General features: G+C 40.3%; 1 protein-coding gene and 1 long non-coding RNA gene across 2 annotated transcripts in view; one reads left to right on the top strand and one right to left on the bottom strand.

The window, feature by feature from the left end:
* LOC122182972 overlaps nt 1-26,234 on the bottom strand; it is a 34,326-nt gene extending 8,092 nt beyond the window's left edge. Inside the window, exon 1 of the long non-coding RNA XR_006180053.1 lies at nt 26,184-26,234. This is a non-coding gene — a long non-coding RNA (uncharacterized LOC122182972). The remainder of the gene's footprint in view (nt 1-26,183) is intronic.
* On the top strand, nt 12,441-13,063 carry SERTM2 (serine rich and transmembrane domain containing 2). The gene has a single exon (XM_042876670.1). The coding sequence runs from the start codon at nt 12,441-12,443 to the stop codon at nt 12,717-12,719; it is 279 nt and encodes a 92-aa protein (XP_042732604.1). The 3' UTR covers nt 12,720-13,063.

Here is a 26,234-nt window from a genome sequence, read left to right as displayed (position 1 = left end):
ATTGGCCACTGAGTTTGTTCTGTAAAAGACCCAGAGGCTGAGGAAGAAGGAATTTGTGACTGCTATCAGACAAAGCAGTCACACTTTGTGACTCCCTGGCTGTGCCATAAATATATAGCAACAGCTGTTGCAACCGAGACTAAGAGAATGTCTAGGCTGACATCCTGTCTTGCTATTGTTGGAAAGAAATAGATGCTAAAAGCTGTCATACAAAGAGGCCTCCAGTAAACCAGGGGGAACTCAAACAGCCACACTGTGCAGTTTTCTCCATACTACTTGCTCTGCTCCTCTTCTGCATTCTAAGAGCATCCATTGGGGATTTAAATTCAGAACTAACCTGAAATCACTGATAATGTTTTGCTCCTACTATTCTACCTCAACTGAAAAACAGTAGTGTATTTTCATCCAGTCAAACATGATTTCAAAATTGCTTTATTTGACATAACTCTTCTTGCTCTTTCAGTGTAGTAGAACAAAGTGAGATACAGGGTCAGGGCAACATATGTTGTCTGTATCACAGCACAGATCTCTGGGGCTCTTCAGCCATAAATGACAAACATTAAGGTATAGATGTTTTCAGGCAGAGACAAGAGAAGAACTTAGTCGTGGCAAGAAAGATTTCTATTACTGGGAAGGATCAACTCCTGGGAAGTGGATTAAAGAAAAATACCTGAGCAACTACTTTATGAAGTAACAGCATGAGGCACAGGTACTATTCCCACTGATAACTTGGACTTTTTCCAGTTATAAGCACTGACCAATAGCTCCACATTAAATACAATTCAAAGCCTCACTACCAGACATCTGTGATCTTGACATTGGTCCCAGCAGGCATTATATCCCCCATGCATACAGAGGCCATAAGGAACACTTTAGTTTTAAGGTGAATTTTCCTGTGTTATATGGGTATTCACAAGCAGACACATGGAGAAAATGGGGGTTGAGCAGCACTGATACCACTCACTTTCAGACTCATGGCACAGTTTATGAAGGCTAGACTGAATGTCTTCAGATGAAAGTACTTGAAACAGACACATACAGAATAATCTCAACTTTTAGACAATTTAATCCCATGCCATGCCAGTCAGGTAATGCAGCAATGGCTTTTTTGTACACTTGATTTTGTATCATTTTAGCTTAAACTGTGATAACTATTAGTACATTTGACAGCAGCTAAGCTTTACTGTGCTTTTCTTTATCTTTGATACAAACTGAGTTTATTCAAAATCATGACACAATGTGGCAGAGCAGAGACGGCAACATTTGCATCTACTCTTTTTTTTTTTTCCTTCTTGTGCAAAGATTTCAACCATATTTACTCCAGACGGGTTTTGAAAGAGTTCATCCAGCTCTGGGTGGAAATGCTGATATCTGAAAAGTCAAATTGTGTGGGTGGGCAAAGTCCCCTTAGCAGCAGATTTCATACATGAGAACTGAAAAAAAGGGATTTTCTTCAAGATCGGAATGAAAACAAACCCAAGAAATAAGAAATGATGTAATAGGGTCATCACAAAATTGTTTTCTTTACAGTATAAACTGTTGTAATTATTACTTAATGACTGGAACTGAAGAACAGTTCCCCCCTGCACATGGGCATAAACCCATCTGTTAACTGTGAATCATGCAAATAATGTGACATCTGAGACTTCAGAGAAGAGTTTAACTGTTTTGCAGCTAGCCTTCCCTATACTCTACCCACTGTGCATTCAGCTTTATGGCCTGCCTGTGAGGATTTGGTTAGAATTCAAGATATCTGATCATATTTTAAAGGTTCTGAAAGTAGTGACTCATGGGTCCTTGCCAGTAGTGAGTTTATAAGTGCTTAAGTTCAAAAACGCTCAGCATTCAGACCAAAATAACACCCTGCATAACAGTGAACATCAGCTTTAGGGAAGTTTGCTCAGGATGAGCTCTAAAGAAAGTCCATTTGACTTTGCAATCACAGCACTGCCTGGCAAGCTCAGGTGGTACCTTCGACTGTAACAAGGGGAGAGGCACACGTTGAGAAAAGTTTTAGATACAGTCACACATGTTGCAACATAGAATCATAGAATCACAAGGTTGGAAGCCACCTACAAAATCATCTAGTCCAACCATCTCCTCATCACCGTTGCCACCACAAGCACTAAACCACATCACACAGCACGTCATCCAGATGCCCCCTGAACACCACCAGGGACGGCGACTCCACCACCTCCCCAGGCAGCCATTCCAGTGCCTGACCACTCTTCGAGAGAAAAAGTTCTTCCTTATGTCAAACATCATCTGCTCTGTGAAGCACTTCTCAGGGAATCGCATCCTCAACCCTTCAAGCTGGTCCTGCAGGCAGAACACTGTGAAGCCCACAAGAGTCAAAGGGTTCCCTGCACAGAGAGGTCCTGCTCTTGGGGGACTGAGATGGACCTTGTAGTGACAGCAGGTCCAGCAGCTCGAGAGCAACTCACTCACTTGCCATAAAACAATACTAAGTGGCAATGAAGGCAATGCTAAGCTGTCCACAGCCTGAGCATGGGGCAAGACTGAAGGCAAAGAATGTAGAAATAAAAATGAGCATGTGTATTTTCAGGCTCCATCAAGAATATCTAGAATTTCAGGAAAACTACATAGAGCACTGAAATACAAAACATTCACATTTCATGTATATACACAGATCAGCTGTTGGCTTTGACGTATACGTCCATGCCACGTCTCCGCTGGAGCACAAGTCCTACTATGGAAGTGGGAAGAATAGTTTCTGAGCTACCCAAATCCCAGCAAAACCTGCACTGCCCGTGCAGACTTGTCCATCATCCAGAGGAACAACCTAGTCTCCTGGAAGCTCATTCTTTACCTTGCTGATAAAATAAGGCCCAGTTATGAACAATTATTGCACACAGTCAGTCATGTCAAGATCATCCAGTAAGTAGTGCAGTTGGGCCATAAGACAAGCTTGATGAGTGTTTAAAAAAAAAAAAAGTGACTTTAAACAACTAAAACAATGACTCAACATCAAGCAAGGGCTACTCTGGTTGTATTTTAACAACTGGACAGGCAAAAATAGATGATCAGCACATCCAAAAGCTTCTCCAGACTTCCCTGAAGCTCTCGGGTCTAGAAATTGTGCTGAAGTCCCTAAGAATAAGTACTGCAAGAGCTGTCCTACTTAGGAATAATAGTAATGGTAATAATAATCTAGACCATGGGCTGGAGAACAGTATCTGGTTTGAGTTCTGACTCATTTTTCAACTAATTTTTTTCAAGATCTGCAAGGACCTGTGTGGGACCTCAGTGGAAGGAGGCCGTTACGTACTTGCATTTCGTGTGGAACCCAAGGGTTATTCATACAACACTGCTCTTTCTATCTTGCCCTACCAGAGCTAGACTGATCCCATTGACTTACCTAGAGAAAAGGGATCTGCAATGACAACCTTTACAAGCTCCCTCAGGAAAACAAAGCTTAGGACTGTTTCAAACAGAATTCAGTCTGGGGGACAACACAGTCCTTCACTGACAACAGCAAATCAGATTAGAAATGTTCCTTAAAATTACCAGTAGCATCATGCTAGGCTGAATTTCTTGAGTTATCTGTGGGAGAATGAGTTTTTATAAACAAACAAAACCATTGCAGTATTTTTGAAGAATGAAGTTCAAAACAAAACCAAGTCATCAAAATAGCCCAAAGCCTTTCAAAACAATAAAACTCAGTCCAAACACATGAGCGTTTTGAGGCACACTGTACTGGGCAAAACAAGATTGCATGGGAATGCACAGGAGAAAAAGGACCCAGCTCTACTGGAGCAGCGGGCCCATGGCCACATGCATTTCTGTAGCACTTTGTATTGACAGACTGTTCATGAGGAAGTGGTGGTAATTTTTCCCTTTCTGTGAAGAAGAAATGAAGTAGAGACAAATCAGTACATTTACTTCAGATCCTTTGTGGTCTAAGAAAGAAACAAAACTCCAGGCAACCTCCTTTGCTTTCAGGGTTGCCATCCAATTGACTGCAGTATTCTCCTCTAAAGTACAGCAATAATAGTGGAGTGGCACAATCCTAGGCTGCAGCAAATGAAAACAATGAAATGTAGCAGCCATGGATGTGGAAGAAAAACTGCTTACTTTTGGAAGGCCTCTGGTAGGCAGGGATCTTGCTAGAAATCCCTCTCCTTTATTGCCAATCCTTAAATGAGGTCTGGGAGGTGGTTCCTGGTTCCACTCCTGGTCACTTAAGTACATTGCACACACCTGAGCTCCCCAGGTTGGCCCTGCCTTCCCACCAAGTGCACAACAGGTCAGCACAACAGCTCAGTCAGTCAAACTCTCCTACAGGGATTAACCACGTAGGTGGAAAAGGGAAGCTGTTTTAACAAGATAAAAGGTAAGGATAGCAACAAATACATAAATGATGAACTGGTATTGACTGTAACCTCAAAACAAGCAGGAAGTACATCCAAACACAGAAAGCATTTCAGATGTGACATCTGAGTTTAATCTGCTCTAATTTAACACATTTTCCATCCCTAGAACTGAAAACTCAGACATTGTTTCTGTTTTCTGTCATCTTTGGCAAATGCACAGACACCTACCAAGTTGCACCTTTTTCCAGAGTTCAACAGATATCATCTACGTTAGCAAAAGAGGCTTCCACTCAATGCTGGCCCTCCCATACACAGATCTGAATTATCAAAGGTCTCTGCAGATGACAGCTTGAATAACCTGGGATGTCTCAGCTGCAAAAACATGGGGAGAGAGGAGAGCCCAACTCTGTCTTCATCCTCCGCAGCTACACTGAAATAAATTTTGAAAGATCCAAAGTAATCTTTTGTCTGTTTATAGAATTCATAAATTTGGATAACAGAAGAATCCCTGAAGAAATAAACAGATTATAACCACTAATAATCACTCACATCTCCTTGGACCTTGTTAAAACCAAACGTCACTAGCTGTGGGAGTGTTATGAGAAAGATATATAAAATTAACTGATCAAAACTTGGTGCACAGGTCAAGCAATGTGAAGGAAGGAACCTAATGAGGACTCTACTCTTCACCCTCCAAATTTCAAATGGCTGCTTGAAAAATTATTTTCACTAGATCCTTATCTGTGTATTTCCAAGGTAATTTGTATACCTTCATGTCACACAAATTTGTCATTGACTGTTCCAAAAATTTACGTAGAGAGAAAGCCTTACATACTTCAGAACAACTCAGGAATTCAGCAATCAGTCAGCCAAGCAATTATTAGCTTCAGCTGGTATAAACTGTGATATTATCTAAAATTCATCTGTCTTTATTATACCCTGCTACAAAGGAAACAAGAAATCCAAGTATGCCCACCCAGCAAAGAGCAGCTTGGTCCTACAAAAGGGAGAGAGAAGTTCCTGCAACAACAACAAAGGGAAAAAGAGCTGAGCAGAGAAGCTGGGTTGCAGGGTGAGAGAGATCTTTTCATTTCAGCAACACTCGTTAGCATTACACAGAAAGCTGGTTTGCAGGATTTCAACACACGCCTGTCTGCCTCTGAGTTTCATAACTCAACCCACAACATAATTTGTTTAAACAGTGCTCTCACTCATTTCTCCTTAAATAAAAGGACACGTTCCCAGGGTTTTGAGGTGTCATTGGATAGTTTGTTGCTAAAGGAGAAACTGGACTGATTCCAGTAAAAATACACATGCGGGGAATCATAGCACAAACAGCAGTACATATAGGATTACAACAAAGAAAACACGTAGTAAGATCAGCAACACACCTGCCTTAGAAAACCTTGCTTTTCAGAGGGAAGAGTTGTAGTTTTTTATAAAGACCATCTTTTACCTATATAGTGCAGCACTGCAAGAATACACTGTGCTTGTGAGTTCCAGATATTGATACCCAGAGAAGGATGGGTTTATAACATACTCCTTCACTCCAAAAAGGATAAAAGAGTTATGCAGCTGTTTTTCATCACCCTGTGGGCCGTCTGCTCAGGCAGTTGAGATAGGGAACTTCCAGGAGAGAGCTGTTCTAAGGAGATAAAGTGTTTGTCTCATCAAACACAATGCTTGAAAGAAAAAATGAAATGCTCTTTCCCAAACTTGCATGGGATCTCCTTTCCAGAGGGAAACCTTGTTGCCAGTGCCCAAAGCACAGGTTGAGAATGAATGACAGCCTCTGGTCACTGGAAGCTACTGCAAACCCACAGTAATTGTGAGCCTGTGGGTCAGGTTTAGCTAGGACACAAAGAACACGGGGAATGGATGCTCAGGCTGCATGTGAAACCCAGCTACATGCAGTTCAGTGGTTGGCAATCACAAACTGCAGCTTCCCTGTCTACATCCTGGTCACCTCCAGCTGTGCTCCTCTGCTGGTGAAACCCATTGCACACATCCCAACTGAAAACTGAGCCACCTTGTGTAAAGTAAGCAATCTTGATCCTTGTCACCTTCCTCAGATGTGCACACAATGAAAATTCTAATTTTCATACTGTTTGATTTGTATAGTAACTGGACAGGGACACAAAACCTCTGCATTTGTCAGCTTGGGGTAGGTAATAAATGCAGGTCAAGTGACTTGAGATCAAGACTGTTTAGGTTCCCACATCAACTTCAATTCCTCCTGCTTCTTTTCTGCAGGTAGATCTGAGCTTCAAGCAAAAAAAAATTTTTTAGCCACAAGGCATTCAAGCTGGGGGTACACTTGTTAACAGTTTCAAATACCTCAGGGGATAAATGAACTGTAAGCTAAAACAGCCACAGACACCTCCCCAGAACACCAGACACTAAGCACCAAAAAAAACCCAACATAAAAAGCAACAATCCCAAAGAGCAATGTTTGAGGGCCGCAGATGAAAAGTGACACCTGCCCATGATTGCAAACAGGAGCCCAGCTGGGAGCTCTCCCCAACTAATCCCTCCCAAGAGGCAAAAAAAACAAAACAAAACCTCTGCAATCTGCAGAAAACCAGAAAGAAATTGATACTGCTTCTTCCTGACTCACATCTTACTCCTCAACTACAAGGCAGCTCAGTCTTGTTTACCACTTGCAAGCACGAAAGGGTTAAGAACCTTGCACAAACTTTGCTGTGTGATGAGCTGGCAGCCTCCCTCCTTTGCCTCCTCTCCTGCAGCCAAGATACAGCAGCGCTGGAGTGCTGCGATCCTCTCCGCTCTGCCTGTTGCCTACTGCTGCTGAGGGAGGGAACTGCTGGCTTACGCTGTTTCCATCCAAGCAGTGAAGCACACAAAGAGAAATCTCCTTGTCATCTGCTTCTATTGCCTATGAAGAACAGAGCACCAGCTCTGATGCTGTTGAGTCAGATTGTAAATTGACATCAAGACTTGGAATAAGAGCCATACCTGACATTAAACCACACGAATTCAAGAGCAAAGGAGAAGACAGCAACAGATATGCCAAATGCACTAAAAATGCACTGAATCCAACAGTAAGACTGCAAATCTTTTTTGTACTAATCCCACTACCTAGGAGGAGATATGCCTTGATACATCACCAGCAAGCTCATGGTCCGAACCAGCGGCTCTAGTGCCTAATCCCAAAACTCCTGCTTCTGAAAGGTAACTATGCTTTATTCTGTTCTCTCCCTATGCACTGTCACAGCTGAGACTCTACCATACTATCTTGCACTTCAGCATAAGAACAAAAAACACCACCACTGAAATAAAAGACACTCCCCCCTTTCCTTTCAGATACTCCGTGAAGAAAATGCAAGCCATGGATGGAACTGATACTTAAATGCCTTGTTTGCATTTCTTCAACACTGTCTTATCTCTAAAAGTCACCTAGACAGAATACACCTGGTAGTGTCTGTACTCTAAAAGAAATGTTTCTGTGCTTGTCAGACAGCTCAGAGCACCTTAAACTACTTTGGAATAACCGTTCTCTTCCGTCCCACTTCACTCATTGCAGTAATGTTAGTATTGGCTGGAAAAGCAGAACTCTAAAGTTGCCCTCACTTTCAGAGATGCCTTACTAGCAGGTGACACTTAAAGCAATCTGGGAGTAAAAGGAAATAAGTGAGATAAGACATGAGTTGCAAAACAAATTTCTGTTGTCTGTCTGCATTGTTGAGGGGGGAGGGAGGAATCTTTTTTTTTCTGCTTCTCTGTGACCTACAAAGGTGCGAAGGGGCCATGCAGGCTTCCTAAGAATGGGGAAAATCTTGATAGTTCCTGAAGCTGCAGAAGGAGGGTGGTAATTGCAGCACTCATGAAGTTTTGGCTCAGATTTGCTCTCTTGTTAAGACATACTCCAAGAAGAAATTTTATTGGTGTTTTGTTCAGGGCATCTATTTTCATTACCGTTGTTTTGCTGTTGTTGTTTTCTGTTACTAAATGAAATGTTTTGTTTTTGTTATTAATCCTTGCATAAAACGAGCACAAAGTGCTGAAAAGAAAGTGTCTGTTTGGAATCAGCCTGTATCCACTGAGCATTACTGAGCATTAACGGTGCTTGACACTCCTTAGAAACTGATACATTGTCCAGTCAGAGCAGAGCAACAAAGCCCTGATGAAGAACATAGATCACAGTGAAGTTTGGCACCACTTACGCTGCTCTGCTCTCTAATAAATCTCTACTTAATTTGTCCTCGTACTGCTGGTCTTCAAAGGGTAGCCAGGGAGGTTTTGTCTGTAGTACTATGAGTTACACAAAGTTATAAATACTAATCTGCTTTATGCACAGGTTTTGTAGAACCTCTGTGTACCCATTTACTTTCACATTACCTTGATCTCCACAGTTTTCAAGTTTGCATTCCTTAAATGAGAGAGTTCAAGCTGAATTTACTAACATCCAAAAAGATACATTCACTGAGATCACTGGCAAATTGAACAGCAGCAATCTTTAGTGCTGGCTGGGGCTACTGAATTATTTCTGGGAAAAAAAAAAGATATAGTTAAGTTCACAGCTTTCAACAGCCTGAGTAGTTGGTTGCCCCTGACAGTTCTATAGTTGAGACTACAAAAAAATGAAAGCTGTGCCAAGCCTCTACTGCTAATATTTCTATTATTAATCTGCTCCTTTTATTAATTAGCAGAGCTTTCTCAATTCAAGGTCTTGGCTTATAGTTAATTATTGAACTTAAGATTAATGTCCTTAGCATTCTGCATTCTAATTTTATAAAGGAGGAAAGATCCTAATGGCTTAAGTAGAGAAACCAGCTCTGACTTTTGCTCTTAGTGAGATAGCAGATGAGATGGGCATTGCTCTGTGCTTTAATGCATGCATGTGTCAGATTCCAGATCAACTACATTTCATTATCAACAAGGAAATCTTACTTTAAATACAAAGGTTTAAAATGACACGAAGGTTACTGGCCATATTAATTTCCACTTGCTTTATGTCATGAGAATATTCCTCATGGGGGAATACTTGTCACTTATGTCTGAAGAACAGAGTTAAGATACATTGCCCTATAATTGGCTAAGTGCTTGGTTATAACACAGCCTTCACATCCCCTGCTCCTGCCTCAGCTCCAAACCTGCTCAAGTCACTGCCACAGACTATATAACAACGCTGCAATTTTTGCTCACTGCTAGAGACCTTGAAGGGTGCCCCAAGGCTGCCCTAAGACCAGACAACAAGATTAGTCCACAAGCTTGCATCTCTGGATGTTTAAGCATACTTAAGAGTTGCTTGCTCTGTCACTGGTACACTGGGGGGCAGAGTAATACAGCACTCACAAGGGTTGTGGGAGGCTGCTTGCTGTACCCATATCACCAAGAAGCAAAAGGGCTGCAGGAGTCCAGAATGTATGCTTCTGTTCAAGCTCATCCTCAGGGTTCAGCACAGACATATCCTCTGGGACCTCTAGACATGTGAAACATTCCTGCTCAGGGCATGTGCACCCAAAAAGTACACTTCACCCTACCTCTCTCTCTCCATCTAAGCTGTGAATCCACTTCTGTGACCAACTGCCCCCATCTTCTGTTTCTTACATTAGGATCCTGTCGCATGTCTCCTCCAGTCAGAGAAAGATATTAAAATAGTCACCAAGTCCTTAATAGCACATCAGCACCGTATTACTAACTAATGGCATTTTTATAGACAACTTTTGTGTTTACAACTTAGCAGCACAATGGAAGGCTTACACATACTAACATCTGCAAATCACAGGGAACTGGGTACTTTATTTTGGAGGTTGTAAATCAAAGAAGTCAAAAATCTTGAAGGTATAGGAATACTCTCTTCTAGAGCTGAGAGCATCTAATATACCTCAAGTATTTTATTCTAAAGAACCCAAAGTCACTTGTAATTATGAATCACCACAGTCTGAAGTCTTTCTTAATTTGTTCCTTTAATAATGCAGCCACAGCTCTATCAAATGTTTGCTTTTTCTCCTGAAGTCAGTTGCTCAGAGAACTCATAAAATGGAGTATGTATGGGAGGGAAACCCCAGATCAACCCCCACTACATCCTAACTGAAGCTTTCAAATCTTAAGTTCTCCCAAGCTGTTCAGCAGCAAACTGCATATTCTGAAAAACAAACATTTCTATACATACTCCAGCCTTGGACGGGCTGGAAATTTCTTTCTAGTACCCTTTTTTTTTAAAAAAAAAAAAACAGTAGTATTACCTGCATTTGTTTGTGAGGATTTGTGTATACTGTAAACATTGTTGTCTGGGGAGATTTATGATCTGTACATAAAAAATTAGTTCACCTTGGTTTGCAAGACTTGCTACAAAAATACAATGCAAATGCTTTACTTCAGTTATTCCAGCAAAAACAGGTGTTGCTGTTTATAGGTACCCTGACAACCCAGTTGTTACACGCCCAAGAGAGTTCCAGGGGAATTTTTTTCAACCATACCTAGTGGATACTGGACATATAAGCATGCCCAGCAAGAGAAACAAGGGGTCCTAACAAATTAAAACACATGTAGGGCACTGGCTGGATTCTTGTTCCCTTCTTCTAAGATACCTAATTCCATAGACTGTGAAGCCTCCTCTTACCTTTAAAGTAAGAACCAGAGGAGACTAATATTTAGACTCACATGGTCTTCCTCTAAACTTCATAGAATCATGTAATTATAGGGGTCAGAAGAGACCTCTGGAGATCATCCAACCCCCCATTAAAGCAGATTCCCTAGAGTAGGTTACACAGGAAGGCATCCAGGCAAGTTTTAAACATCTTCAGAGAAGGAGGCTCCACAGCCTCTCTGGGCAGGTTGTTCCAGTGCTTTGTAATCCTCAAAGTAAAGAAGTTTTTCCTCATGTTTGTATGTAATTTCCCATGCTCCCCTTTGTTCCCATTACCCCTTGTTCTGTCACTGGGCATCACTGAGAAGAGCCTGGCACCATGTACTTGATTCCTGCCCATTAGATATTTACAAGGTTTCTACGCAGTCTTTTCCAGGCTGAACAGCCACAAAACTTTCAGCCTTTCCTCAGTTGGAAGATGCTTCAGGCCCCGATGATCATTGTGGCTGCCCACTGAACTCTCTTTAAAAGTTACCTGCAGAAAATGTTCTTGGTTTGGTGAGCCCAGAACTGGGCTCCAGATGTGACCTCACCTCCAAGGAAGGATCACCTCCCTTGACCTGCTGGCCACTTTTCTTGATGTACCCATTGGCCTTCTTGGTCACCAGGACACACTGCTGGCCCTTGGCCACCCTGTTGTCCACCAGCACACCCCAGTCCTCCACAGATCACCTTCCCAACAGGTCAGCCCTTAACCTGTACTGGCACATGCAGTTATTACTCCATGGTTGTAGAACTCTGCACTTGCCCTTGTTGAACCTCATAAAGTTCCTCTCTGCCCAAGTCTCCAGTTAAATAGATCCGAAGCAGCACTGAGCCAAAGTGGCTCACAGGAGCACAACAAGGGATTAAACTCATTTCTTACCTAAAGCTATCACATACAGATTAGGCTATTTTTAAACTTGGTTTCATTTCTCTCATATTTCCCTCTAGACAGACAACTTTTGACAATGCGTTACAAGAAACTGGAAATTCTATATTCCAAGCAAGCATCAGTAACCCTGGATTAACACAGAAACTTCCCAGCAGACACCAACATTCCCCATCTCATGCAGGGATAAACCACCTGCTGTTGGAAAAGCCAGCAGAAAACTTGCTCTTTCTGGAAAGCAGCACTTGCAAAGACCGAAATTATACAACCCCTTGCAGATCAATTTGGAAGGAGAACCAAAGCATCTCACCTTCTGAAGGAGGTGGCCTACTAGAAGCAGCAGCCAAGAATTTTGAGAACAAAATAGAAGATTGGTGGCCATGTAAAATACAAGTCTAGTGCTTGTTATCATTATGATAGCAACTATGGTTTACAAAGGCTTATTATTTGCAGTCTGCTAACTCTGTGAAACAGATCGAGGACAAGAGGATAGCATTTCCTCCTGAATTTTACACAGAAGTCATATCACCACCTGTCTTCTTTTGACCTACTTTTTGAGACCAGTCAGGTAAGACATTGAAGTTGAAAGTAAATAGAAAAAAATGTAGCAAAGTTGACAGCAATGACTGAGATTTATTTCAAATTCCATGGAAACTTGACTGGACGCATTCACTATCCAACTATGGCTACAGAAGTAGACAAAGCAGCAGATAAATATTCTGGTCTCTATGTGTATGTGGGATTGTTCTTAACAGTTCTGGCTATCCTTCTCATATTGCTTTTCACCTTGCTTTTGCGCCTGAAGCATGTTGTTTCCCCAGTCACCACACCTCCAGAGAGCACTGAGAATGTCCAGCAGTTCACAGATGTGGAAATGCACTTCAGGATTCCTACCACTTAGAGACCCCCATGAAAAGATGTGGTGGAAGGAACTTCTGCCCACCTGTATGAGCCCTGTAACTTACTGCATAACCATCAACAGCAGCACAAAAGACCTGGTGTCATGAACTCAGACACTGGCTGGGACCCACTGGCTGTTCACCAGGCAACGTGTACAAGACCCTCAATAAAACTTACATTATGAAAATCACTGCTATCAGACTCGTAATCCTCTAAAAACCCTTTCAGAATATGATGAGAAGTGTAACCAGGAAAGATAAAACAAAGAGGTGCATATCAGAACACGTACTGGAGTCTGTATTTGCTGTCCTATTGCTCTGCCTTTAAATTCCTCACCTGAGAAGAGACTATTCAAAGTTATTAGACTAAATGCAAAAAGCCTACAGGGCACATACAGAACTACACAGAAATACATACAGAAATAACTGGTGGTCTGGAAATTCTCAGACATTTCTCCTATTTAAGAAAGATAACATTAAACATCTTTCCTACTTGAATGGCATATTTGTACAGCAGAGTTTCAGTAGTAAACAAATGTTTCATCACCTGCTGGAACTATTGGTTTCTCACATTGAACTGTTCCCCATACAGATATCAGAAAGAGCACTTAAAAGAAAAAAAAATGTATAAAATAAAAACAAAACAGCAGGAAATGAGCAGCAGGAGAGAAAATGTTAAGACGCTCTACTTCTTTGTTGCTCTCTAAATTGACTGAGCAGATTACAGATGCAGTCATATCTTCCAGCCTTCCCAGTATCACTTGGTAACTAAAATGGATTGTAACATTTGGGAATCAGATGGATATTGTTTTCCTAACAGACAAATTCAGAATAATTTTCAATCTCATTCATGTTGGGTTTTCTTTAGAGAAAGACAGATTACTTCTTTCCAAGCTTTTCTAGTTTTTTTTCTCCTTTTTCTCTACCAAAGTAGAGAAAGCTAAAGAAATGCCAAAATCTGGCACTGCAATAATGAAGAGTGAACAGCTTTGGATATAGTCTAGTAGGGAACATGCAGATAGAAAGCAAAACAGACTGAGCACTAAAAGACAGGACTGGATTCAAATATCCTCATGAATCAGTTAAAAGAATGAGAAGAAATGCTTAAATTTATGAAGCAGCAACCTGACCCCAATCCTCTCACCTATGAAAGATACAGAAATAAGTTTATCTGTGTAAATGTGAAAAATGGAATAAAATAAGGCATATCAGTTTCACTGCATCTTAGAGGTAAACTTTGAACAATATTCTGCTACACCTCTGAAGAGCATGGATTTCACCCAGCTTATCTTCTCTATTACAGAACATCTCTAACATGGTAATAAACTCCTCTGGTACTTTTCACTGTTTTCTGTATACACTTATTGTCAATTCACTTTGTCCTCTAAGGGCCTGAAAAGTGCATACCCCCCACATAAAAACATCACTACAAATAGAGATGACACTCCCTCCACAGTCAGTGCCAGAAACAATAAATTGTTTCTCAGATGCTTCATGTTCACAGATTCTTTACTTACACTTATAGGCCTGTGTATGGGTGAGCTGTTTTTATGAGAAATTGTTTTTTTAGCCAATTCTGTGGGGGAGAATAGAATAACAAATTACATCCATACTGAGTATGGTTGGTCCACTGATGTATTTGGCACAAAGCTATTTAAAAACCCTGCTTTCTCATATTGAATAGCACCATTTACATAACATTAACCTAATCTAACATTTAGTCTGTAAAATAGCATGTTGACCGTGTAAGAGGAATACAGCAGCCATATACATCTACCTGGAAAAGAAGGTAAAAAGCTAGATGTCCTCAAGCTTTCTGCCATGAGCACAACACAGATCAGCAGGCAGGATGGTTGGGTCCTCCAGGAGTGCTACTTTCAGCACTGCAAGAGAGTCCAAATTCTATGTGATGACAACTTGAGCATTAACCCAGCTAAGACATGTGGCTGCTACATTAGTCAATGACACTTAAGTGTAATGAAAACCTATGCAGATTAAGTTGGCTTGGTACACATCATCCATTCAGCTATCAGGGTGCAGTCTAGCCCATCAGCATCCAGCTTGCTTTGTATGACTTCTCAGTTTACTTGATGCTCCATTTCAAACTTGTAATTCATTTACGATTCAAATAAACTATCGTACCAAATCAGCAACTGAAACATTAACCTTACAGCACACTATCTGTGGAAAAGCTTTCTTTATGAAAAGCAGTAGGAAATATTTCAAATATTAGCAAAAAAATATTAAGCCTACTAATGAAAAGTGACAGTATCAGAATCTGAGCTTCCTCGGGGCTCTGATCACAACTGAAAAGCCACAAGAAATGAGTCAGGACTGGGTTTTTTTGCCTTGTTAATTCAGAAGAGCCTTGTAACCCTTTAAAAGTTATTCAGTGTATAGTTTATACATCATTACATCATATCTTAGTGAAACTGTGCATTTGCATAACAGTACTAAAAGCCATATTTTCTACTACAAAAAAAACCACTAAGTCTTCCTTTAAATTTCCTTCCTTTCAAACGAAGTATCAGTCCACTGAATCATCTACATTCTCAGAGACACTGAGTGCATCATTCATACAATGCCAGCAAATTTTAAAGCTTGCATTTCCTATTTAAAATAAAAGTATGCTTTTTCTCCCCATTTCATTTTCATTTGTAAAATTCAAGACATGATGCCTGTAAGAAAAGACTGTTGAGGTGTTTTGACCTGGGTTTGCTGAGGAGACATGAGTCAGCTACTAGGAATGCTAACTGTAACATCCGCATGGATCTGCTGGATCTGAAAGCATCACATCCACACCACCTCCTTCTATCAGTTTGTTTCCTTCTCATTTATTTACTACAAAAAAAAGTTGATTTAAAAAAAAAAAACAAAATTAAAGAGACATTACAATCAGTTGTGAGTCATTGATTGCTCTGTACTACTAGCAGAATGCTCTCAAGGTACAGATCTCAGAGGCAAGTTCATATGCAGAAATAGGTTCAGGTAGTGCCAATGGATTTCAAATTACTTGCTGGCCTCAGGAAAGCAGCTCTGTAAGAAGAGCCCCAGCAGTCTTTGTAAGTTTTGCTTGAACAATAGTTTGCTCCCATCTTTACTACAATTCAGAAGTTGGAAACATGACTGTTTAAGTTCATCACCTCCTCCATTCTGCAGTTGTGGACAAGACCGACAGTTGGAAACTTAGTTGCATGCTTCCTCTACACCAGAAAAAGAAATATGCCCTCATCCTGCACTAACATGTGGTAACACAGCAGTGCAGATAGACAGCTAAGCATTAAAGCACGTTGCAAGAAAGATGCAGGCTCCTCCTGCTGATGCCATGAGTGAAAAATAACCTCAAACTGATTTTGAATTTTGAGCCTTGGATTTTTTGGATTCATCCAGCTGTAGGTAATACCAAGTTGTGAAAGCAGATCTTGATATTATATGGAAACATCTGTTCAATTCATACATAATTGTGAAATTACACTCTCTATACTCCCACTTGATTTTCATTTCTGTATAAACTTGTCAACTGAGAAACAAAGGATGAATAATTCAGAAGCCCTTTCCCTCCCTTCCCTCTCCTCTATATTTATTAACCCATTTTCAAACTATAATTCGATCAAGCTAATGGCCACATCTTCCAAAACTGACTCTCTCTACATTTATCCTGTCTCTAATGTCAAAGTTCTACTCAGGAGTCCCATTTATCAGCAACCAATTAAGACACAGCATCCAGGCACATGCAAGTCAAATGAGACCTCGTGCTTTGTTACTTGACATCTGTTCTTGTCTGCAAGCAAGCAATTCATATTTTCAAATCTAGACTATTGTCCTCAACCTGTTTTCTCTTCAATTCTTGAAACACTTGTACATCAATAGCTACTGGCTGATATTTCCTTGTGGCTTTACAAAGAACAGACATACCTACCAGCATTACAGAAGGATGAGGCAGAAAGCAGGACCTATTTTGGATACTTCTGCATATCACAGGCATCGCTGTGAACTGACACTGGACCGACAAATTCTTCCTTAAAAAGCAGGGGACATTCAGAAGCAAGTTGTACTTGGGCTACCTTTGAACTTTGTTGGCAAGCAAGTGCTGGCTCTACCTACAGGACAGCACAAACCCATGAGCTGGATTTGAACGTATTACAGGCTCAAGCACTCTGCACCTCCTACCCCATCATTCTTCACATGTCCCTTACGCATCATATACACATCAGAATCCTTCATTTGTCTCAGAACTAATGTGGAGTTGTTTCTAATACTGTGGCACAGAGTGCAACTGGAGATGGCTTTTTAAGGCTATGTGAGCTTGTAATATTAGCTTGAAAGGCACAAACCTAGTTGCCATCTGCTGAAACTAAATTTAGGATAATCTGTTTTATACCTTATGCCTTAGCAACCCTAATTCATACTAATTCATGCTCATTGTAGTCAGTGTGCAGAACTTTTTAAAATGTTACTCAATAATTCTCAGGTTACCAGGAACTTATCAAAATAGCTGAGGCATAATACTTAATAGCCTAGGAAGCCAGTAGGAGGCTTCCACCAGCAAATCCTAGAGCTTGTCACAATATAATTAAACCGATGTGAATTCACTGCACTTTACAGTTTTTTCATGCTACCAGCACCAGGAAAGTCTCAAAACAGTCCTTACATTGCTGTATTTGTCAACATGGGAAGTCCAAGTGGTAACATCAGACCAGTTTGCACTTTGTACATATTGGTACCTGGTGGGAAAGAAATGTCATTCACTGTTGTTGAAAGCATCCTGCAAAACAGGAGCATTCTGAATTGCCTTGGTTTTGCCCAATGTTGTACTACATTATATACTAAGTTTTGAAGCTATTTATTGTTGTGCAGCATAACAAACAGCAAAGGGACAGCTGACAAATACAGCCCATCAACATTCTCCATATGTGCAACTATAAGCTATTCTGGAAGGAGCCACTGAGATCAGAATACTGGGGCTGTTTTGCCTTCATTTGGCTTTTGTTTGCAAGTAGGCACCAGTTTGCTACCAGGCACACCATTGCCCCACTGTGCTATTTAATTCCACATGCAGGCTGTTCAGAAAGGATTAGCATCTCCCATTGCAGGAGGTACAGTTAAGCATTCACAACAAGCACATCTACACTTGGCCAAGGTGAGAATTGGTGAAATTCCAACTTTTTCCATGAATTTTGCTAGACTTGGAAGCATTAAAATATCTCCAAATGGATACATTAGTGGAAACTCAGTGCTTGCTGTGCCCATGCTAGACAATAACAAAGGGGTTAGGAAGAATTTATTATGCTTTGAGGTAGTGGGATGGACCAGATGTCCTCTTGAAGGCCTTCCCGTGAACAGCTGCCTTCCATATTCATGAGCAAGTTGTTAGTTCAGACAGTGCTTATAGACAACTCTAAAGTTGATGGCACTCATGCCTATTAAAGGCAGGAACTCTATGAACACTGGTTAGTTTAGCAACTTTGCCTCTTTCCTTCCTTCTGCTGAGGAAGCCTGAGTACTAGCTTACACCTCAAAAGCAGCTGACAGAGCAAGACACACAGCAGATACAACTAAAACTTTACATCAGAATCCATTTTATGTAGGCACACACACAGTTACAACACAACAGTAATCCATACAACAGGCCAGCAAAGCAAAGGAAGGTCTGTTATTGTTAGATGCATTCACAAGTATGTGGCTTTAGCATTCTCCTACTCTTGATTCAGCTCAGAATTTTAGAGCAGGCAGAAGGGCCATGTAGTATCAGACTCAAAGATGAAGACATCTACAGAATCAATTACTCTCTTGGGAAAGACAAACATGGCAAACAAGCGTCTCCATGGCCAGGAAGCAGTGAGAGCTGTTACCTGTCTCTGAGGTGATTAATTCCAGCTCTACTGGTCTTTCACTTCCCCCAGACTGATCTGCAAATAAAAGCAACATGCAGTCCTCCTCTTGAGATGGCTGCTTACTCTTTCTTGTAGGGTAGCTTGAAAGATCATCATTATGAAATATGTGAAACCCTTCTGTTGAATGAAACTAAGAGTTTGGACTCAATTTCACCAGGCAGCTGGGAAAGACATATTTTAGGCAAATTCATTGGTAAACACTGTCTTTTTATTAAATACTGCAGGTTTAAAAACTCAGAATAAACAGATGCCTCGTGACATGCATACATGTGGTTACCTCATTGCTGAGTGACTGTAGTCTATTCTTCGTCATTCTTATTTGTAACCACCCTCTATTGTGCTGAAGCAGCTTTACAGCCCTTCTCTCATCTGCTAACTTTTTTTTTTGCTGTTCAGTTTTCTTTTGAACAACCCTCAGTAGAGCTTAATAAACCACCTCACATTCGCAGAAGCCCAACCAAATCTGTGCTGGAATTTAGTCTGAAAAATAGGTCTGGGAATGAGGAGTCAGAGGTTACCCTTTTTCTATCTCAAGCAACCCATTTCTTGTAATAACATGTCTGGTAACAAGTTTACAGTACACAAAGCATTCCTGAGCAGTCTGGGTTACCCAAGTTAGTTTGGAGTGTCTCTGAACTTATTAGGAGTATAGCAGAAGATTGTTTTGGCCATTTTCTTATCACATCCCTCTATTATTACCCAACAATTATTCATCAAGTAAATGTAAATAGATCTATCAACTTTCACTTGACAGTAAAGCTCCTTAGGCATAGAACAGTCAGCTCTTATATGAAATAAAGCTGAGATAAAGGTTGAGAGGAGTTTCTACTATTTCATATTCCCTCCTTGTCTCACAGGGTAATCCTTTATCTTTTTCTGTTGCTTTTTTTGTTGTTATTTTGTTGTTTATTTTTTCCCCTTCCATTCTGGTAAGAGGCTGGCACAGGTTCTCTCTGGTTCTTTATCTATTGAGAAATGGATGGAGTTCTTTAAGATTTTTTGTATTTCTAGGGAAATTAGTTCTTTACAGAAGAAGGGTTTTTTCCATTGTAGAATTCATACCATAATTAGACAAAACGATGGGCCAAGTCCCAGTGGACAGAATACACTGTAATTGGTGTTCATTTTTGTTACATCACTCTAGAGAGATCATGCTGATTCCTCCTATTGCAGCCACTTCTGCAGCAGTGCTCAATTTAAAGCTGATACATATTTATTACTTGGTACCCGCAAATATCCTCAAGACTTGACTCATCCAAGAAGTCTGATGTAAAAAATAGAATGCCCCAAATTTAAAATAACTTGCATTTGTATTGCTTAGTTTCATAAGCAATAGATTCCAGCAACCCAGTGTTCCTTGCTCAGACACCTTTGAGCTCAAGTCAGAAAAAGAACACTCAACATAGCACAAAAAATACACACTTGTCAAAGCAAAACACACAGAAGACATTGTTCCAGACTACACAGTAAACAGTTGATCACTATCATAAGGTACTGACCACTAGAAGCAGATAGTGAGGTCAGACTTTGTGGAAAATAATATTTAAACAGTTTCATCTAACAAATCAGTAACTAGGACTAGTGATACTAACAATTAAAAAGTTACAAATACTTGGTTAAAACTGAAAACACCACTCAAAAATATTTGCTATTAATCTGCTGTTTTCAAAAACCAAGGTTGCACACAATTAAGCTCGCAGTTAAATTCACCACACAGATTTATTTTTATGGAAGAAAACAGCATTCCATATATATGCAATTATTCTAGCTAATTAGCACCTTGGGTTAGACTGTTCACAAACAAAACATTAAGTGACTTGCATAATATCCCAGCAATACATTGTGTAATACATCCAGTCTCAAACTCATGAAATTTCACTTGAATCCTCACCAACTCACTGCCTTAGAAAGTAAAAAATAAATTTCCAGGTGCAGAGAACCCAAAGGGAATGATTTTGCCTATCATGACAGAAATCTAAGACCCTGGAGGGAAATGGGACACTGTAGTTCAGAAAACATTTCCTTTTGATCTTAAACATGAATCATTTCAACAACAAAACTCATTATATTCAGAAAAATTAACTTATTTTTACTAATTAGGCCAGAAGCGTCATTATATCAACAGTAGGTGCTGCCAGACAATTATATCAATTTCATAAAGAAAAGAAAAATAATTTTATTTGCTTCATGGTGAAGGCATTGGGTCAAGTTCAACACACTGATAGGAACCCACTGCACTTGTGTAATGGTTGCCCAGCAGCCCACAAGCCCCCCCAGTCAAGTTTCTAATAGGCCACATCTTCACTGAAAGCTCCGTGCTGTTACCAGAAGTGGACCATGCTGTGAAGTATGAAGAATTTCCTCAGCCTTACAGTTCCATCTCCCGGGCCAGCAGAGACCTACTTGTACTTCTGCCAAGTATGTTCTACCTCTTCTTCTGGATTGATTAAAGACCTCAGTCTGCTCTCAGCTGCCAGCACAGCCTGTGATAGGCTTAAAAGTCAGATAAATCAAAGCCAAGGCCCTTCATTTGGACTAATTTCTTTAACAATGGATCACTGTTTTAATATGAGCAGTAACAAGAACAGCACTCTGTAATGTCACTAACAGGAGACACTGGTATACAAGGCCTTACATAAATGAACAACCACTATATCTGAATCTCTTATTTTCATGAAAGAAATGAAGACAGTGTTACTGTAGATGGAAGTACAAGTGGTCATGCAAAAGCGTGCAATATGGTGGAGAAAATGGGATTACAATGAGTTCAGTAACACTTCCTTTAAGGACAAAATAATCCCAAACTGTCTTGCTGTGACATTAGTGCACACAGCAATAGTAATTCTCCCAAATACAACACTGAGATCTGTTTTAGATCCAAGTCCATACAATCACACCTAGGACTAATCTGGTCCAATATTTGAGTGCGTTCTAACAAAACAGTTTTATTTTAAACTGATCAATAGTATCTTGGAATTATGATGCAAGAAATCATGGAGGAAGATTCTACCATATTTTGATACCTAAATAAGAGTATGTATTTGTACAGTGCACTGGGATGCACACTCAAAAGTTGACCAGCCTTCAGTGTTAACAGAAATCTGTTACACCGCTCTCTATGTACACCCTTAGCACATTAAAAAAAGCATATTAACATCTCTGTGAAATTTACTGCATAATATAAATCTTTCTTTGCCTCTGCATTGAATATTTGTAGCATTTCCAGTGGTATAAAAAAGGTCACAAATAAAGTGTGCATAACAAAAATTTTTCTTCATCAGTACTACTCAGCATGATTGTTACATAAACATACAAACAAAAGATGGTTCAACAGGACTTTAAGAATCTCCAAGTTGAACGCAACAGTTTCAGCAAGTATCTAGTGGCCACTTTGATCCCCAGTGCCAATAAAACTGAGATGTAAATAATAATTTACCATCTTATTAAAGCAAAAAAATAAATGAATCAACTCTTTTGCTGCTTTTAGCACCCCTGCCACTGGTGCAAAGGCTTGGGGAGGATGCAGACGGTCCATTTTGAACAATAATTGCTTTCAAGATAAGCAGATTCTGTGCATGGCATATTTTGGTATTTGAGGCCTCTTGCAGAACCGTGGTGGCCATCTCCATTGGTAGGCTTGGAAGTGCACATCATGTTTTCAGTTTTTCACTTTGGTTTTGACAGCCAATTTGAGAAGGAAGAAAAGTAATTGCAAATGTAAAAATACACAACACAATGGCTAAACACAAAAAGAGCCTACATGCTTGATGCCTCTTGATCAGTGCAGCATTTGCAGGCAGCCCTCTAGTGGTATGAATGCCACTGATCACGTTTGCACAGCTCCCGTGCTTTTCTGTTTTCTACTCATGCAGGACTAGAATACTGTATGGAATATTCAGCCTGTCTATATCCCTCCAAAGCTACTTTTTCAGTAGAGTGACTTCAGAATCCCTGAAGAATTCCAAAGAGCATTTCAAAGTGCCTTCAAAAAGTACTGCTGCTGAGAGCCATCAGAAAATAATAAGCACACAGAAGGCAAAACTTAGACAGGACTTCTCATTAATTCTTATGATGTATAGTGCGTACAGATGTTATGTACTTGTACAGTAGGGATTGGATGGGAAAAGGGAGGGACTCCATTCACACAAAGATCCTTACTAAAGATACAAAGATGTTCACTTGAGTGCAATCTTCTAATTCCCTTAAAAGTGAACATCAAAAAGAAAAATTGAAACAGAGTGTATATTGGTGCTTGTAGAACGCATGCAAAGCCACCTCAGGATTTGATTACATACACACAAGCACAAGACGCTTTCAAAGAACAATGCTCAATTGATTTCAGGGAGTTGGATTCACCTGGATGAAAATGCATTTTAATAGATTTGGTTGTCAGAGGGATTATGCAGAGATCTAAAATAGCAAGGCATTCACACAGTGTTTTGCTGTGGAGATGCTCGCTGGTAGCCAGTAGGCAGGAATAGCAGCTCATGTTTTCCACAGACACCAAGGAGTAGCGCTACACTGTCACCAGTAGATGTTCTCTGGGGAACTGAAGAGACCCGCTGCCAAGGGACATCACAATATCTAGTCAGGATAACACCTTGCTGTAGAGCTCAGACTGCCTCCTATGTCTGTACACCAGCCTGTATTGGAAATATTCTTCAAATTATTTATTTTACAACCTCCCAACTTTCATTGGAAATGACCAACTTTGAGACATTTTATTTCATATTAAGCCCATATTCAGGTTCTATAATAGAAGTACTTCGTCCATGGCAGAAGCCTATCAGAGGCATCAAGTATCAGCTCAGTTGAGCCACACTTCCTATAGCAACAAGTACTCATACAGTACGCGCCATATCTGATTGTAAAGATGATCTGCTTTACATGTGGAGCAAAGTCCAGTAGGACTTGACCTCCACTGGCACAGAAATAGTAAGCCCAGAGCTTCCAAAAGTCCGGATTCAAAAAATCATGACATTGTTTAAATACAAAGTAAGCAGAAGCAATAAAAAGATACATAGTTACAGATATACAAGAACCTATTATTTATTCCTTAGTCTTAAGGACCTTAAGATTCACTTGAGTAATTTCCCCCTCAGTTTCCTCTCTGAAAGCATACAGCCTTAAAAATCATGATCACAGCTCCAAAATCTGGAACTTTTAGGGGGTGCCACCAAATATTTTTAAAAAAGAACCCGAGAGAGCAGTCAGATCATGGAGTGATAGAATGCTCACTCTAGCTAAACCACATTCTCCCATCCCAGTGGGATATTTAGTATCTGCCGTCTCTTAGTCAGCCCTGAGGAAGAGGTTATTTAACACTCCCTTCACTGTCAACATTCAGTCAGAGCTTTTGTGCATCTCCAGGCCTAAAAACCTCACTGTAAAATAACAAGCCCATAAAGTGACAATTCAAGTGTATGGAAGTGTTGTGATGAAATATTTCAAAGTATACAGTTTAACTCTGCTTGACAAATGTTCCTGTCATTTTCCCAGACCAGGCATCTCTGAATCACGTTAATATGAAGGAATAATTCCCTCAAGTATACTCCACAAAACGTTGACGGTTCCCTGCTGCAACAGAAATGTCCCTCACAGGAACCACATCACAGCTTGAGGAGAGAGGAAAAGAGAACATTTTTTTCAATTTAAATGTATATGAAGTCAACAAGAAACACCAGTTCATCTTTACTTACCTTGCAGATTAACAAAGGTGCAAAAATAAATGAAACAACATACTACCTCATGTGATCCACTGCAGCACTGCATCACAAGCCAAAAGGAGAAACGTACTGCACAAGAAATGCAAAGTAAAGGAAAGACAGGCTTGTGGTTTTAACTAGTCATTAAAAATTTCCTTTCCTTCAAACAAAATCAGACATTGCAGGCTTACAGGTTTCTTTACTTTTCTGCTGGCTAAGTTTAATTATAGCAGCTGTGAGTAGTCCTTAGACCCCAAGAGCAAACTGAAGGCAGTATGTAGTTTTCAAAAAGCAAGATGTGAATTAAGTAGTTTATTCTCATGCATTTTCTTATGCTTGAATTATATAATTACGGAGCTTTCAGGGCAAACTATGGCAAGCTGAGCTGAATACAAAGAGACAGTGTTCAAAACTGAACCATCAAAAGAAAACCAGGAACATTTCAAAGAAATGCTAAGGAGAAAGAAAGCAGCATACATAATCTTGCACTTAACAAAAACCAGCTTGCACTCAGTCCATCTTTAGCCTCTCGCCCAGATGCTGTAATGGGAAGATTATACTAGAATATAAATTATGCCACATAAAGCACAGATGGACACAAGCTCTCACAGGAAAATATAGTCTATTTCATCCCTCTTCTAACTTTTCTTTTGGGCCTTGATTACATTGTGTCAGCTTGACCCCATACTTTTGAATAAACATCTCTCACTCCTTCAACATAGCATAACACCATGTCTGGATTACCTGACCTTTACCTGCCTTAGAACTGTAAGGACCAGCTCCAAATAAATCATTCTGTGACTGATCTGTAGTTCTTACAGATAAATGAATCATACATAAGCACTCAGCCTGCTTATTGGCCTGCATTACAAATAAGGATGGAACTAAGTCCCTCAATGAATATTTCCCCCTTTCTTACTCATTTTAGTTTAAGTCTGCCTTAATGAGCCTAATTCAATGTGCAAGCAGAATGTATCCACCATTACTCAGGGAAAACTCCAAAGCAAGTTTATACCACTGTAACATTATTTGTGAGGTTTTTTCCCCTTCTAGTCCCTAAACAGCACAATGTAGTGAGCATAAACTACAGTGCGTTACTTTTCAGTAACACATTGAAAACATCAAGCTAGAATAAGATGGAATGGACCTTAAAGCTGATTTAGTCCCAACCTCCTGCTGTAAGCAGGGTTGCCACTCACTAGATCAGGCTGACCAACCCCAGCCAGCCTGGCCTTGAACACCTGCACAGACTGGGCATCCACTGCTTCTCTGGACAGCCTCTCCTAGTACCTCACCACTCTGAGTAAAGAATTTTCTCCTAATATCTAATCTAAGCTTCTCCTCCTTCAGTTTAATACCATTCCCCCTATCCTACTGCTACCTGTTCATGCTAGAAGTCAGTCTTCCTCCTGTTGATAAGCCCCCTGTAAGTAGTGGAAGGCCACGCTAAGGTAGACCAGAGCTTTCTGTTCTCCAGGGGGGAAAAAGCCCACCTCCTTCAACCTCCTACTGTAGGCTCCAGCCCTCTGAAATCACAGACACGCTCTGCACTTCAGAAATTTTTCAGAGATTTCTGAATAATCCTCAATCCAGAAAACAAATGAACAAAATAGAATCCTATAGAGGAAAAATTCAGCACTCTTACAATAACAGCAACCACAAATGAACTAGACACATAGTGAAACATGCTCCTAAATGTACGATATCTTCATAGCTGTGCTTTTAATCCTTACTTCAAATAAAATCACACATAACATCAGCCACCCCTATGAAATAGTGAAACTGCTTCCAACAAAACATTTCCATAACATCAGCCAATACATTGCTAGGAAGATGAATAGACATATAGAGAAAAAAGTTGACTTACCCCAGTAGCAGCAAGGATCTCTAGCCACAGAATACTCCTAACAAAGTGACT

This window comes from Lagopus leucura, unplaced genomic scaffold (genome assembly GCF_019238085.1).
Source record: "Lagopus leucura isolate 7727_CA_CO unplaced genomic scaffold, USGS_WTPT01 Super-Scaffold_100016, whole genome shotgun sequence".
Classification (NCBI taxonomy): Eukaryota; Metazoa; Chordata; class Aves; order Galliformes; family Phasianidae; genus Lagopus; species Lagopus leucura.
The sequence above is the reverse complement of the archived record's forward strand: the minus strand, read 5'-3'. Positions and strand labels throughout refer to the sequence as shown.

What these genes read in the sequence shown, in the direction of transcription:
- SERTM2 (XM_042876670.1), top strand. Translation starts at nt 12,441, where the DNA reads ATGACTGAGATTTATTTCAAATTCCATGGAAACTTGACTGGACGCATT.